At 31.7% G+C, this 17362-nt stretch overlaps 1 protein-coding gene across 1 annotated transcript; it reads left to right on the top strand.

Moving 5' to 3' along the window:
* The first annotated feature begins 6902 nt into the window (after nucleotides 1-6902).
* On the top strand, nucleotides 6903-15725 carry LOC128185477 (uncharacterized). The gene is made up of 4 exons (XM_052855066.1): nucleotides 6903-6935; nucleotides 8624-8759; nucleotides 8882-9013; nucleotides 14686-15725. Exons 1-4 carry the CDS (start codon nucleotides 6903-6905, stop codon nucleotides 15255-15257), a joined length of 873 nt encoding a protein of 290 aa, XP_052711026.1. The 3' UTR covers nucleotides 15258-15725.
* Nucleotides 15726-17362: the final 1637 nt, after the last annotated feature.

The raw sequence follows: 17362 nt of genomic DNA, 5'->3' as shown, positions 1-17362 counted from the left end.
TTGATACTGATAAAGAAATAAAAGTAAGAACATTTCGGCAGAACTTGATACATTTTCATTTCGAGACAATTAACGGAGAATCTTTTCTCCTACAAGGACAGCCTCCATAGTAAAGATGAAGACTACTGGGGTATTTGTTATTTTTTGTGCTGGTGAATCATACAGTCAAAATCCATGCATTTGGTTTCATAACAAAACAGTTTTCAATGGATAACAGAATCATTAGTGTTTTCCATCTTAAAAGTACATATCTAAAGTACAAATGATCTTAATTGTGTCAACACTTCTACAAACAACAAAATGTCAATTCTTAATTTTACAAAAAAATATTTGTTTTGCCATTGTTTGAGTCTGATGAAATGTTCAAACCCACGGATAGATTATTTGATTTTATCGAACCAAAAAACTTAACTCGAGTTCTCATTATATTCCACAAAATTTTACAAGTACATTGGAACCAAAACCAACCCAGCGTGTTACAACAAAATCAGGGACTATTTGTTTGGCGCGGAATCGGTAAACAACTCTGTACTTTAGAAAAGAAACTTGTGATTACAAAACAATAGCAAGTCCAAAACTAAGCTATAGAATATCACCCTGTCTTGATGAAGAAAGGATCCCATTTCTTTGCTGTCTTCACAAGAGGCTTCCGAGTCCGTGAGAGATAGACTTGATTTCCGTCTCTCGGGACTTTACGGTGTCAAATTGTCATTAATGGAAATCCATCACTGGATCAAACGCCCAGATGATTTCATTGAAAAGAGTTCTTCCGAACTGTTATTATCAATTATAATGTTTATCTTGTATTTCTAAATGAAGTATTATGATATTGGATTTTCTTATTCTGTCAAGAAGCAGGTTAAAAAGTTTCATTTTTGTTTTATATATACTGTTTCACAATCGTTGATCTCCCCTTTTTACCATGATTTGAAACATTTTCAGAGAAAGATGTTTATACCTTGGTTATATGAAATACTAGTAACGTACATATTTAGTTGAAACTTTATGACTAGTTACAACTGTTTAAAAAGGCTTGATAGACAACAAATTACCCTTGAGGCAACCTTAATTTCAGGAATGCCATTTTACCTATAAACTATTTTTACATAAAGAAAACTTCTAAATCTTTTATATATTAAATATATGTACATGTATGATTAGTTTTCTGTATCGTTATTCAAAGCTCTTCTTTTCAATGACTAATATTGTCTAAAAATGGCTTTAAAGTCCCCAAACACACATTTACATCGCTTGATTAGTTTTTCAGTTTGTTGCTTTTAACTAAAGGTTTTATATTGGTTATACAGTGTAGTTGTATACTCCTCTAACTAATGAAAAGAGCTAGTCATAAGAAAACAATATTTTTTGTAATAATTGTCAAATCTATAATTGAGGTAATTTTATTACATGTACATTGTACATGTATTGTAACTAAAAGACGTATCTATGTGAGAGCAGAATTTGTCTTTGGTTTGATCACCATGAAATACATGTAACAGTATTTGTTCCATTTAATGTCGTTGCTACTGTCTGCTTCGGACATTGGTCTCTCTTTAAGTCTCTTTAATGGTCAATAAGACTACCACAAAGACAAGCATGCAAGATGCGGACCCGCAGGTATTTATTTCGACTCTTTAATTGCGGCAAAAACGGCAGCACGCAAGAACTTAGCATTCCAAAGACGGCTTCTTTTATTCAAATAGCCTAAGAAAAACGGATGGATTTGTCACCTTTCGACACATCCTCGATTAGAGTTTCCCCTGATTAATCATGGCGGACGTCAGCTTGATTCCTGGCGCCGGACTTAATAAATAATCCAATCTCAATGATGGCGGTTCTGTTTGCTTCCAAGCTGACATTTTAGTGAGAACTTAAATACTATTAATCGCAGAGCTCAATGGAAGAGAAAACACTACTAACCATATTATTGCCCAATTCATTTAGAGAGACAACGTCAACACTCCATATCGATCGGGCTCGTGATTCAGATGGTGGTGTATCAGTTGACACATTAGGTAGAATGCTCCAATGCTATACATGTAGAAACTTTCAAACAGGTAATGTTAAATAATTGATCTATGAGGTTAAAGGCAAACATTTCATATATTTCAATGTGGATTTTGGGTTATCTACAATATGATTTTTAAGTTCATAAAATTAACATCCAATATTTTCCATACGCTAGAAAATATACGCGTTCCTAAAGCATGCATGTGTGTTTGTGTGTGTGTATATATATATATATATATATATATATATATATATATATATATATATATATATATATATATATATATATATATATATATATATATATATATATCACAAAAGTATTTTCTCAGTGTCCGGTAAAAATATAATAAAAGAAAAAAAGCAACACTAACTGCAAAACATAAGCGCTTTCATTGTTAAAAATCTTCAGACGTTTTTCAGTCGTTAAAACTATGACGTAATTACGTTACCTAGTGATAACGTCAACAATAATACTATGACGTCATAATGCTTATTGAAGGAAACAATCATAGAATAAAGTTATATAACGTTATATACAGTAAAACAAAATCAGAGACGATGAAACAGTCTATATCGAACTATTTAACGAAGGTTTTAGTGACTTTATAAAATGTTTTTCTTTTTCCCTTCGTGGCCACGGACAATTTTCAGTTTTTCCGTTTTATAAACTTTATACTGACAATGCAACTGAACGAAGGGAAAAAGAAAAACAGGTAACAGGTATATATATATTGCGTGGGGGGGGGGGGGGGGGGGGAGCTTGCCCCTTATCGATAATGCGCAGCTCCAACAAGGCTGTAACCTGCTTTGAATAGCTCAAAAAACTTTAACCTGCTCAGGAAAATAATAGAAATCAGGCTACATATCTGAGGCTAGCTAATCAGTTACATCAACCATTTGCGAGTCTAAATAGGTAAGTCCATTACACAAATGTGTAACTTGATTAAAAAACGTTCACTTGTTCTAAATTCTTCGAACTTCATCGGCATTCAAAATTTTTGACTCAGATTCGGCACCAATTGCAAGCCTGTCATGACGTACCACAAAATGCATCATCCAATGGAGTTTGCTAAAGACACACAATGCAAGTAATAAAAATTGTCTACCAATGGATGATCGCTTTAAAATCTTTATCCTGCGCCTATTATAACTTCTCCTCCGCAAGTATCTGATACGGATGTACATGTAAGATTCTCACAGCATCTTGGTCTGTAAATCCCAAGTTAATTTGGTGAAGCTATGACCAGCAATAACTTCAATGTGGGACCTGCAATCTTGCCGCGAGGGCTGTATAGCACAGTCTTTCCTAGCTGCTCGCCTGTAGCCCCCGGTCTAAAAAAATTCGGATGGATGAACTGGGAGCTACAATGAGAATATAAAATTGCGAGAGCCCATTTTTAGTTTTAATTTCCTTCAGTTCAAAACTGTCTGAAAAATAAAAGCAAGATATTAAAATCTACAAGGGTACGTTGCTTCTCGCGATTTCACGCGGATATTAATTCCTCGCGTTTAATTAGGAATCTGCAGTATCACAAATAATTTAATCTTGATAAAAAGATTTTATAGCTACTGTATTAAAATATGTGCAAGCATACTTTCTAAAAATGACTGCTTAAGTTTGATGCGCTCTGAAAAATAATTAAACATATAAATATATTGTCATCAAACCAATAGCAAAAGAGGAATAATTCAATCTTGAAAACTTACAAGCACTTTATGAAAAAATCTACTATTTCGTCGTTGAAACCATTTCATGTTTTAAGTAAGATTAAACATTTTTCGGTTTTTTATATAATTATGTTCTAAAAACTTTTCTATGAAAAAATAATATAGGTCTTATATCAAATTGGTTTTTATTGTATAAAAAGCTGATTTAATGTTTAAAAAATAATACACCGGCATATCTCTCTTTGTTTTACAAATATTTAGATTTTATGAACTTTATACAATTATATTAATTTATATTCTATATACAAAGGATAAAGGGGCAACAGCGCTTACGTTTTACTGTGTGACATACATCTGGCCGAAGCAGCACTACTAAGTCACAATATCACAATACCTTGGCAAGGATGGGTATCGTTGTTTATCAAACATATCTTGTTTGATCTTAATATATATTCAGCGGAACATTTAAGACTTCAAAGGAAATGTCAACGATAGTCATTATCAAATGTATTTTATAATCATAAAATTAATTAAACATTACATGTATAAGCAATTGAACGTCTGGCAATTCTACGCACGGATAATTATATGTTATGGAGAAATTACGTGTAAAATCATAAAATATTTACCCCAAAAGCTTGTCTTATCTTTATAAAACTGTGACAGCCGAAAAATATTACTCAAAAGAATATTTTGAAAAAATGCATGTATAAAATTTATACTGCTTTTATTTTAAAAGTTTCATGGCCACTTTTGATTTATCTCATACGTGTGGTGTATATTACCCGTTTGATAAACCTTTGCTATATCACACGGGTGATGCTATATCAAATACTTCCGGTCGGAACTACTTTTGACACAGCCCCTCGCTTCAACGCTTCAGTGACCTAATTTCGAAGATTTGCTAGTACTTTTAACATAACTATATCTACTACAAAAATTAAAATAAAATTGATTTTGTCAAAGATTTAAATTACAAATATGAAGGAAAACACATAACTGCGTAGCACAGGCGTCGGAACCGGGGGCTATTGTGAGGTGTGGGGGGGGGGGGGGGGAGGTTAGCCCCCCCCCCCCCCCACACACACCTTTTTTGCAAAGTTATTCATAACCGTAACCACAAGACCCTTTTTTCTTGTTTGTCAAGATTTTTGATAAATTTAGCCCACTTCCAACTTTCAATTTGCTTTGTGAAGTTTATAAAACTACAAATTACGTTAACTATCAAGAGTTCATCCTGACGACGCGATGAAAACAGAGCGCTCTGGTTGTGTTTATATACAAGAACTTACCGAAATAATGTTTCATGAGACTTTTATTCCACCACCAGTAAGCATCCTTATTCACTATTTTCAATTTTGAATCATAAGGCTAGCCTAGTGTTTGTTTTATTAAACATCATGCATCAACAACTGTTCCTCGTTCGAGTCAATTCAAACTAACGAGCATTCGCAACTTTGTGTATGTCAACAAAACTGATTAGGCCTATTCAAGTCTTCTAATCGGAATTAATATTTCCATTTAATCAAGTGAATAAGCTCTAAGAAAAATTATCTAGAGCTAAAAAATTATTTTAAGGTTTATTTCAGTGAAACTTTACATTAAAACAGTTAGATTTATCTCAGGAATGACGTATTAAATTGTATTGCGCAAGGTCACAATAGCCGCATAACACAACGTTGCATCATCGTTTTTAATCTTTGAAAAAAAACCCCAATTTGGGTCACACAAGGGACTGTCTCAAAAGCTTCATAATATAAATCAAATTGTATGAGATAAATAGAACATCTATAATTGTGTGATTTTATATTTGATTTATCCAACTCCTTGAAATGGTTATATTCTCTCGGCAAGCCTCGCGAATATATACACCATTTCAACTCGTTGGATAAAGCAAATATAAAATCACACAATATAGATATCCTCTATATATTCAATGTAGATAGATACATTATGTAAATAAAAATTACTCATACAGGTACCCCTTATTCTGGGATTTCAGTGTTTTAGTTAAGAGAAATGTCACGATAATATAATTATCCATGAAGTTTTTTTTTATCATGAATGATAAAGGAAACTCATTAATCAGAAAACCTATTTGAGCTTTAGGCTCAGAAGAGCTATGCACATGTATGATACATTTTATAATCTTGCACAGCTATAACTTAACTTGTAGTTTCAAAGAGGCTTTAGATAATTAATTTTAATTGAAAGTATAAATCTGTAAAATGGAGTTATGGGCAGACCGTTCTATCCACCCCTTTCAGAAATTGCATTCAACAATTTTTCAATTACAATTAAAAATAATAGTATGGTCGTATTGACTGCGTTTAATCTGATTATAGTGGAGTGTTATGTTTTGTAACTTTTTGTAAAACCACGATGTACAGTGAGTATCTATAATCTATAAATCATAATCAAGTCATGATTACAAAATATGCTAACAAACACTCAATGTAGCACACTCTAATGGGGAAAATGTTTGCCATAACAGCTATTATGCAATTAATGCTTATGTCAAAAGATATTAAAGCGTTTGATATAAAATCATTAGTGTGGTAACAAAAATTCAGCAAAGCATTAAAAGACAGCTATGCAACTTCTTATTAGAACATATGCCCTTAAACTCGAAACCTGTTTCAATTTCCGGATAACACTCATACATGGATATAGAGGGCATATTCTCTGAACTGTCCTCATCAAATTGTGTATTTGTTATCTATCAATAATGGTTTTCAAAGAACATTGTCACAATATGTTCTCTTCAATGGCTAATTATTTCACAATATCATTAATTTTCTTTAAACATGGTACTCAAATAACGGTTAGGAGTAAAATGTACTGCCTAATTTTTGGTATAAAGAAGCGAACTTAAAAGAAACTGAAAGAATATCTGTTGTTTGCTTAAATACTGTTTTTACTTAAATATTTCGGACAAGTTTGATCTCTGAATCTGCAATGATACATATATGAATAATCTGTTTTTTTTAAAATTATATAAAAGGTTTAATATAGGAACCGAGCATATGGACATCTCAAACAATATGTTTTGAGGAACACACATTTAAAAATATTGATCGGAAATGTTGATTTCATATGACAAGGAAGTTTTAAAACAAAACTCGATTCTATCTCGATCTTATTTACAACCAGTCGTATAATTTGAAAATGAAACTTTCGCTGCTTTTGTGTTGTATTTTGTATAATTACCAAACCCTAGTATGGAGCGCTCCTTCATCAAATCGTTGTTTAAGGTAAACATTTATTCATGTATGCTTATATTTAGGTTTTGTCTTATTATTTAAACTCTTCTTGGTGTTTCACGCGAAACAGTATCGAGCGTTCAAATTACAGAAAAAACTAATACAACTAACTAAAACTAGAAAATCATACTATTGTCCACTTTACATCTTTTGATGAATTTTTTTAAAAAAATCATCTGTGAATACGTGAGTAAAAGCACAAAAATTAGAAGGACTGCGTATGATTATGCGCAGACGAATTAAATCTAACTAGTTAAACTTTTTTATGATTATATAAAACACGGTCAGATTTCTTTAAAAATACCAGAAACAATATTTGGTTGATGTAAATTACATATATGTATATTCATTTGAACGTTTTATCATTGTTGTTGATGTTTTCCCCCTAATATTAACGTTTAAAAAGTCAAATTGTCTACCATAACAAACATACACATGTACTTGTGTTCTGGAAAAAGCTAAGATGTTTTTTTTCGCTTTGCTTATATGAACATGAATCATTTCCAGTTCTAATATAAAAACACAAACATAGAAATGGGATAAGACATAGTTAGCTATTTTTTGATATTGGAGGGCCAATCAGCATCCATATAGTTGAATTCGAAATGAACTGGTACAGACGGACGATGAGAATGACACTCTAAAAACAGCTCCACCAGATTGGATAAATTAAACAAATTTAAGACAATATAACTGAAAAGAGAACTAAAATTAAAGCTTAAAGATAAGGAAACTTGTAAGTCGTTGGCCAACTTTTGTCAAGCGGTTACGATTACTAATTCCAGATCTAGAATACATGTACCTGCATATCACTACGATAAACAAAATAGTGCCTTTAATCTAAAAAATCATAATAAAGCAATTTAAATAGCTATTTAACTTAATCAAAATTGTTCCTGTGGAAAAGGTGGCAGTCCACAAATCCAAGAGACCCCGGTTCGAACCAACCAAACTACAAACTTTAATAGTTTTAAAAACGATTTTTTAAATTTATTATTAGATATGGGTCTATTTTAATTTTTTTTTAAAAATAATACGTAAAATCAGGTGTCTGTGGTTTAAGAGAAAGTATATTTCAAAATTGAAATTAAGAGTCCTTGACACTTTTGACAAACACTCTAATATAATTATACACAAACTGGTATGTTTATTGGCTAACCTATTTAATGCTTTCCTTCCCTAATGGATTTTGAACCATGTTTTACAATATGTTAAGTATGCAAATAACAGGTTTATAATTTTAATTTAATATATTATATATTTGTTTGTACAATTGAGTCATCAATGAGAGGTATTATGTGACTTATGTAGAGCTTTCTCTCTTTTTTTTTTTATCTTTAATTTATTTTCTGAATAAGATTAAGGAAAAAGCGGCAAATATATGTAAAACTATTTTTCTCTCTTTCTTGTAATTATATCATATTTTTGCTTTTTTAATATTGTTCTCTAAGAAACAGTAGATGTCGTTACATTATACTGCAAGATCTAAACATTTGGGTTTTATATCAAAATGTGTAATAAAACTGCTGTTTGGCAGTACGTAAACAATATTTTGTTGTAAAGAGAATTTGTACAATATTTGTCCATACAAATTTCGATTAAACGGTCTGGAAAATCACTGCATTGCCTAGTGTTATACATATACATAACAAAACCATCGTTTTGCAACGTAAATAAAGCTTGATATAGAATCAGACCAAGCATATTTATATTATTTTGTAAATTTAAACTACTTTTTTATCTATAGTACTGAACAGAACCCGCACGGCTGTTGTGATGGATACAAGTGGGACTCCGCTGTTGACAATTGTGTCGGTATGTTGATTACTTTAACAAACTTTTTTTATTCTTATAGATGGTTATAAAATGTTTTAATGGTAATAAACATGTTAACTGAATTATGAAAATAAAGTATATTGGCAAGTGTTTTTTCTTAGAATGCAGTCCAGGATATAGCGGTCCTGGGTGTTTCATTACTTGTCCTTATCCACTGTATGGAGAAAATTGCCAGAACATATGCAATTGTTCTAGTACAGAGTACTGTGATTTCATGTTTGGATGCCTTGAGAGTAAGTACATAAAACAATACATGTAACATATATAGAGCACTAAAAACCAACACCACTCGATGTCAGTTGGTGTCGGATAGATAATGCTAAACTCAAATAGTTCCCTTCTCTTTTAGTGACTTAATTGTCTCTACAAAAAGTTTGCGATACATCATAGCTTGTCCTTTATTTTTACTGTCTCTTTGGTATTGCGTTAATCATTAAATTTTACATTAATTTTTAAAAACTCAATAATGTGCATTGTTGCAACCACTATTAAAATAAAACCACTATTGAAATAAATTATTTCAATAGTGGTTGGTAATGTTTTACATGTACATTAGAAAAATCACCATGCAACCACTATTGAAATAAAATATTGAAATAAATTATTTCAATAGTGGTTGGGGACGTGTTTCATTAGAAGAATCACTTTGCAACCACTATTGAAATAAAGAAATGTTTTTAATAGAAGTTGGGGATGTATTTCATTATAAGAACTACTTTACAGACACCATTACAGTTCAACTACTATTAAATTTATTTTTTCTATCGTAGATGGGAATGAATTACTTTATAAATATAATTAAGTAATCACTATTGTAATACCTTTGGAAAGAAAAAAGTTGTATATCATATTTGCAAACTATTTTGAAATGCAAGAAATCTAACGAATAATTTCAAATACACAATTATGTTACAATTTTCACTGCTGTGTAGAAATGAATAAACAATTCTCGCAAATAAACATGCATATACATTTGTTTTTATCTAACCATGCACGTTTTTTCTTTATTAATAACTGAACGCAGATGTTAAACCATAAATAAATGATGGATAGATAATGCAATTTATATGAATAATATAACACAAAATTAAAATGCATCGTATTGTTCAATATCATATTGTATAATGTCAAAATATTTTATACAATTTACTTTAGTACTTTAGTATGATACAAAATTTTTAGTGAATCAAATAATATTTTATTGTTACCTACAATGAACCTTATAACCAGATTCAGTACAACACGGTAATGATCACATGGCTGTATCGGGAACCGTATTATAGATAACCTACTTATACCAAATACCGTATTATAGACAACCTACTTATTCCAAATACCGTATTATAGACAACCTACTTATTCCAAATACCGTATTATAGACAACCTGCCTGTATCAAGTACCGTATTAAAGACCACCTATCTGTATCAGGTACCGTATTAAAGACCACCTATCTGTATCAGGTACCGACCTTTAGACCACCTACCTATATCAGGTATCGTATTATAGACAACCTGCCTGTATCAGATATTGTAATTTGGACCACATATCTGTATCAGATTCCGTATTGTAGACCACCTACATGTACCATCTACCGTTTTATAGACCATTTGTCTGTATAAAATTACAGTTTGATAGACAACCTACCTATACCAAATATTATAAACAAGTACCGTATTATAGACTAAATACCTGTATAAGGTACCGTATTAAAGACCACTTACGTGTATCAAATACCGTATTATATACATGTACTGTCTACCTGTATTAGGTGCAGTATTATATATCACCTACCTGTATCAGGTACTGCATTATGGTCCTTCTGCCTGTATCAGGTACCGTATTATAGACCACTTACTTGCATCAGGTACCGTATTATAGACAACCTACCTGTGTCAGGTACAGTATTATACACCATCTCCTTATATCAGTATTTTAGACCATCTCCTTGATCAGGAACACCGTAAAATAGACCAACTTCCTGTATCTAGTACCTGCCGTATTTTAGACTACATACCTGTATTAGCTATTTAAGACCATCTGCATGCATATATGATTACCCTGTTTTGGACCATCTACAGTATCTGTGTTATGCACCATAATATAGGCAACCTGCCTTGATCAGGTACCGTATTATTTGTATCAGATTCGATATTAGACTAAATGTACACTGGCCTCGTCTAAAAATAACGTTATGCTATGTCGGAAAACAACAAAAACACCGCGAATTATGTCATTTGAAGCATGTTGTAGTTTTAGCATAACATAAACTTATTTCATGATGCCGTTAGTTAAAATCGCATTCCGATCATTTCTATAAAAGGAATACTTTGTTTCTATAGGCTTTACCGACAACTTTGCAATCTCAGCTTCAGATTCGCTGAATAGGATTAAGATAAGGGGAGATCTAGAATCAAAACCTAAAAATATTTTTTTCTCATTTACCTGATACGAGCAGGTGCTCAATATCGTAAAGGTATTATAACAAACGTGTACAATATTTGGCAGAAAAAGATCTTTAAACGTTGGTAGCTGTTTCTTTTCGCTAACGCACTAGCTTAAAGAAGGTAGCGCCATGCAGAAAAACACATAGCCAGCGTTAGCAATGATCGCTACTTTCATAACCCGAATGAATCATCAAAGAAAGCATTTTATTGTTTATATTAATATCTTTCTTTTAGTCAATTAATAAGTTAAATATGAAAAGTAAGTAAAATTTACTAAATTACTGTTAATATACATAAGTACGTTAGCTAAAAGAAACAGCTAAATCGTCTCCTGTGAGACTTTGAGTCTGACATCATCATGCCTATTTCGTGCAGTCCGTGATTTTTAGGTTGCTTTAGGTTTCGACCAATTCGTAGCATTTCATGTGTGGACTTAATTAAACGTCAACGTAGCTTTGAAGATGTTTGAAATTTTATCATGCTTTAAAACTATGGTCAGAGAGTGTAACTTTTTAAAGGGGGTATAAGGGTAGTATATAGGTAGTAAAAATACCATATACATTGATTAAAAGGTGATACATATATACCAGTAAAATACATATAGAAGTCAAATTCAAGTCAGGATTGAGGCCCTCGAAATGATTGAACAAACATAGTATAGTTCTCTGTCTCTATCGTACGAATGTATATCGTTCGAGCATATCGGGCTGTTAATGCCAGTGTAATAAAAAGAAGGCCGAAAGAAACCATCAAAAACTATACACGCATTAGCCAATTTTTCGCGTACAATTTTACCTGTGCAAAAAAGAACAAGTGAAAAGCTGTCATTGTGACAGCAAACCGGCTTTTCTTTTATGTGAACTGTATGCCAAAAAAATGACTAAGTTCAAAAGCTAGTATTTTTTTCATAAATTATCAGAAATCAAAATCCTAGCAATATGCACACCTCTGATATATGTACAATTGATCTGCAAAAGAACAACTTCCTATCTTGAGAACTGTAGGAGGAGTTAACCGTACAATGAGGGTACCCTATATGCAATATTTTGCCAAAAAATGACTAAGTTCAAAAGCTGGTATTTTTAAAAATAAATTATCAGAAATCAAAATCCTAGCAATATGCACACCTCTTATATATGTTCAATTAATCTGCAAAAGAAAAATTTCCTATCTTGAAAACTGTAGGAGGAGTTATCCGTACAATGAGGGAACCCTATATGCAACATTTTGCCAAAAAATGACTAAGTTCAAAAGCTAGTACTTTTTTGATAAATTATCAGAAATCAAAATCCTAGCAATATGCAAACCTCTGATATATTTACAATTGATCTGCAAAAGAACAACTTCCTATCTTGAGAACTGTAGGAGGAGGTATCCGTACAATGAGGGTACCCTATATGCAACATTTTACCAAAAAATGACTAAGTTCAAAAGCTAGTATTTTTTTGATAAATTATCGGAAACCAAAATCCTAGCAATATGCACACCTCTGATTTATGTACAATTGATCTGCAAAAGAAAAAATTCCTACCTTGAAAACTGTAGGAGGAGTTATCCGTACCATGAGGGTACCCTTTTGGCAGCCGCCCGCCCGCCCGCCCACCCTTTTCACCATTTTAATAAACGGATTTTTCCGTTGGAAAACCCGGTTAAAAACATTCAACTCGATGAAATGGAATATGTAAAGCAATTAACCAATTCTGATAATATAAGTATTGCTAGACAGTCAACTAGAAATTTTGAAAATTAAAACACACTTTATTGTTGTTAAGTAAATTATAAAGAAATTGAATGTTTCTTTTTTCAAGAGGAAAGCTATTCAGTTGCTTTTTCAGATTAACTCTTACATTTGTTAATGTTCCTGAAATGCAGTGAAATCCTGAAAAACCAACTTTAATTCTTTTATTGTCATTTTAAGATTTGAGTCTTTACTTTATTCTGCAGGAAATAGTGCTATTTTTAGATGAAAGTTTACAATTCAAATTTGTGAAAAAGAAATGATAAACAATAGAATTTGCACTAGGATCGACACCAATAAGTTAAAACACTTTGACTTACACAGCACCGTTTATAACTACAATTCAATAAAACCTTATTTACCATGTAGATTATATTAAATATGACAAGAATCAATGGTATTCAACATAAAAGGCATATTTGATTTTTTTTTTACCTAGCCATTCATGAAAAGAAGCTAGCTCAACTACAGGTTGAAAAGTAAAACAGAATTAACCTTTGCGTTTTTTAAAATTGATATTTTTTGAGAGAAACATTGCGTAATATTTTAGTGTAATGACTTAAATAAAGATGCAAAATATTAATTCATTCAGATGATGTTCATTTTTATCAAACTTATAAGGGAACATTAATTTATGATTTAAATCTTATTATTCTTTTTCTACTTTTGATGTGTTTATATATTGGTTAAAAAATAAATTCCTTTATTCATCAATGATAAAATAATCTTAATACCGGTTATATAAAGTTTTGATGAGTAATAAGCTTTGAAAACACTTAGCAAGCAAATGTTTGTTAATTACTGATACTAAATAAATTAAAACGTTAGTAAATGTACTATCAATGCCTTCCTTTTTGAGAGCGTATTGTATTCAGGGAATTTTTCAACTTATATGTTCAGACAAGATTAAACAGAGGGGAAAGAGTAAAAAAAAAGGTCAGAATAACCTGATACGTTGTTTTGATTTTTTCAAACTGTTTTTTCTGGACAATTCAGAGATCCCAGATGAGGTTTAGAGGTTGATCTCCTTGAGGAATGCAATACAACAAAACTATGCAAACATCCTAATAAAGAGTTATTGAAAGTTTTAAATTGTTCAAAAGGTAACATTTGGACAACATTTTGGACCCTAGGAAGGGGTTCAAATTTTAATATAGGATTAAGAGGTTAAAATGCCCAAACCATGACACCCCAAATTTATTTTTCTGGGCAAGGTTAAAAAATCAGTATATGAATGTTTGGAGAAAATGTACAAAAAATATTTTGTTTAAGAACTGTAATACTACAATTTTTAATATCTTAATGTTATAGTGTTAAAAAATCCTAAAATAGATTTTACTTTATAATTGTTGAAACAACATCCCATGAAACAACACCGGGGCCCGAAAACTAAAGATGTGAAGAAAATTTTAGAAATATTTCTAAAAGTGATAAACATGTATTATTTACAAAATTCTCCAACTATTTTTGTATCTGACTTCCATCAAGCTGGTTGATGAGAGTTAGAGTCAATGTTGCTCAATAAGCAATGTGGCTCCTGGCCCACTTGTTTTTAAAGTAATACTCATACCGTAATTTATTTACAAATAGGAATTGTAAAATTATTAAGAACATTTTACTATTATCATCATATAAATAGTTTTAATTGATCTAGCTGAAAATGTTTTTTGTTCAGTTTTGTAATTGTTAATTTTTTTTAACAGAACGAAGTTTGTATTGTAGAACAAGAAGAAATTTCTACCATATCAATCGTATTTGCCAGTAGTTTTGACAGAACTGTTTTTAGCACGCACCATCTGGGAGGATCAAGCTCTCTGACCATTCCAAAAATCATCGAAGCAAATATTGGTGAAAATCTTGAAAATCGATTACAAACAATTTGGCAATTTATATTGATCATACTAGCAGTACTTTCTCTGTTGGCTTTCACATATGTAGGAAAGTGTCTCTACCGACAATGGACGTCCAGATCTCTTCAAGTAAGCAACTCTAACACAACAGCACCAGAATCAGCATTGAATATGCGGAATGAAATTGAATGCTTTTACGAACAAATACAGAACATAGAATATGAAGAACCCGAACGCTATCTAACGGCTGCACAAGATGATAGCCATAGAGATGGTATAAACAGCAGCCAAGAAAAAATGGATGACGTGTCTTTCAAATCTATCGGGCCTTCAATAGCGCCGTCAAATGATGAACCACTGATTAACGAAAATGTTTTTTACGAAAATCAATCAAAAAATGGAGTACGAGAAACAGATGGTCTTTACCTCAGTCCGATTGTATGATTGGATTCACGTAAATAAATTTTACTCTTTTTGCAGGCTTGCATATTTTTGTAAAAATGAAATGACCACAAAAAGAGCCAATTGACTTGTACGTTTTTTTTATCTCATATATATACAGTAAAGATAAAGGCCTAAGTCTACCTACCTACCATTGTTGCCTATTACGTGTCTTGTTGTCAACAGATTAAAAAAAACAACAATTAAAAAACCCAAAACCACGAGTATTCATTTTCAGACATCGTATACGCTATATCAGAACAATATCAAACCATTTAATAGATCATCATTATCAGATACGGTATCAGCTATATCAAAACAATATCAGACAATTTTAAGGGACATGGTGACGCACAAACCCATTCTTCAGCAAATATCGCATTTTTTACACGATTTCCATATAGTTTATATATCTTATGAAAAGATGAACTTTTGAAATATAACGGTATTCAAAAGTAAATAAATCAAATTAAAAAGAGAAAAATATAATTCCGCGTTGGACAAACACAAAAATATTGAGTTTTTCTTCCGCTTTATAGCCACGCAACCGCAGGGGAATGTAAATACTGCAGCGTGGCATACATCTTGAGCCAGAAACCTCTCATTGAAACCTGATGTCTTCAAGAACTATATATTAATTTTATTAAGATGCATTCTCTATAAATGCATATATCTTACCACAGTCTTCGAACAGCTTCAAATTCGAATTCTTTTTTCAGGATGCCAATCCCATTGTAACTATTTTTAGTCAGAAATCGCAATCACGTGACACTAAACCAATGTCCAAAACAACTCGGTTTGTTTACATGTGAAATTTCCGGATGAATTGTAATGACCTTTAAATTAATAGGTGATGACTTATGATGCACAAAACCTTCCGTATAAGGAAATCTCGAGTAGCTCTTTTTATTTCCGTTGTCATAATCAAAAAGTAAAACATCTATTTTGAGTAACACTGCCACTTTAATAGATATATCGCTATATCGATTTTTTAAGACAGTCGACAGTTCGTTGTTGTCATTTATCATTAATTTGATTGGATTACTTCACAAGTTTCTCTACGATCTATGATGCAATTTCAAAAGTTTGTCCCGTTATCGATGTACATGTATTTTTAAATCAATAAGTTCATATTTATGATATCTTAACGAGACATTTCAAGAAAGCTTTTCAAATCACGTTTTGGATAAGGATAACGTTGGTACATGTATGTATTTTACTTTTCTGTTTTCTAACTAGATGATACCCCGCGCAAGCGCGGGAATTAACATTTTACATATTATTATGATAATGCCTAATATGCTGAACCATATTTTTTGTTTATTTTTGTATATACTTTCTCCGATTTTTTCCTTATCTTATTCTTTAAACTTGAAATAAAAAAAACCTGCATTGTTGAATATTTAGAGGAGTTGGCAGGGTTGAAAAATCTACACTTTAATTGATAATATTTACATACACGTGGTCTCAATCCTGTTTGTAGCAGCTGACTGGAGAAAAGAAACTTTTTTTATTGGATTTGTTTTAAACCAGTGGCAGTGAATGGGTATTTAGTGTATCTCTTAATTTGGTTCTTTAAGTCGATTTTCAATATTATTTCTATCACTGTCCAAAATTAAGAATTTCAGATAAAAGACGTATAATACAATGGTATGTTCATTAATGTTTACAAATTAATGTCTAAGGTTTACAACCAATCTGTCGTGGTAAGAAAATGTATGAAATTAAACCACGCTAGGTTATGACTTATTTTCATTTTGCATGCATATTTTAAATCACATTTGTCAGATTTAAAGTATCTGCCCGATGGTTAACTCGCCCTACCGTGACGTTCCGCCGTGATGTCTATTAGTCAACACGTTTCTGGACACCCCGTTCTGAAAGTTCTTTTCAATAATACTAAAATCCCATTAATTGTTCAATTTTATTTATAAACTTCTTGTATTAATCGAAGTCCGATCCAAGCAATCTGGCCGCGATGCATGATGAACTCGTCCTACTTTTAGTCAGTTCGAGTTCATGGTTATCTCGTTCCGGAAAGATCTATCTTATTTCTCACCAGAGGTCGTGCTTCGCAAGCGAATGAGTATCAAAACTAAAATCGGCCA

Source organism: Crassostrea angulata, chromosome 5 (genome assembly GCF_025612915.1).
Source record: "Crassostrea angulata isolate pt1a10 chromosome 5, ASM2561291v2, whole genome shotgun sequence".
NCBI lineage: Eukaryota > Metazoa > Mollusca > Bivalvia > Ostreida > Ostreidae > Magallana > Magallana angulata.
This window is presented reverse-complemented; position numbering and strand designations above follow the sequence as displayed.

Excerpts from the sequence above, each read along its gene's own strand:
- LOC128185477 (XM_052855066.1), top strand. The coding sequence starts at position 6,903 with ATGGAGCGCTCCTTCATCAAATCGTTGTTTAAG. Across the intron at positions 6,936-8,623 it reads TCATCAAATCGTTGTTTAAG|CTTGATATAGAATCAGACCA; the intron begins GTAAACATTTAT and ends ACGTAAATAAAG. Across the intron at positions 9,014-14,685 it reads CATGTTTGGATGCCTTGAGA|AACAAGAAGAAATTTCTACC; the intron begins GTAAGTACATAA and ends TTTGTATTGTAG.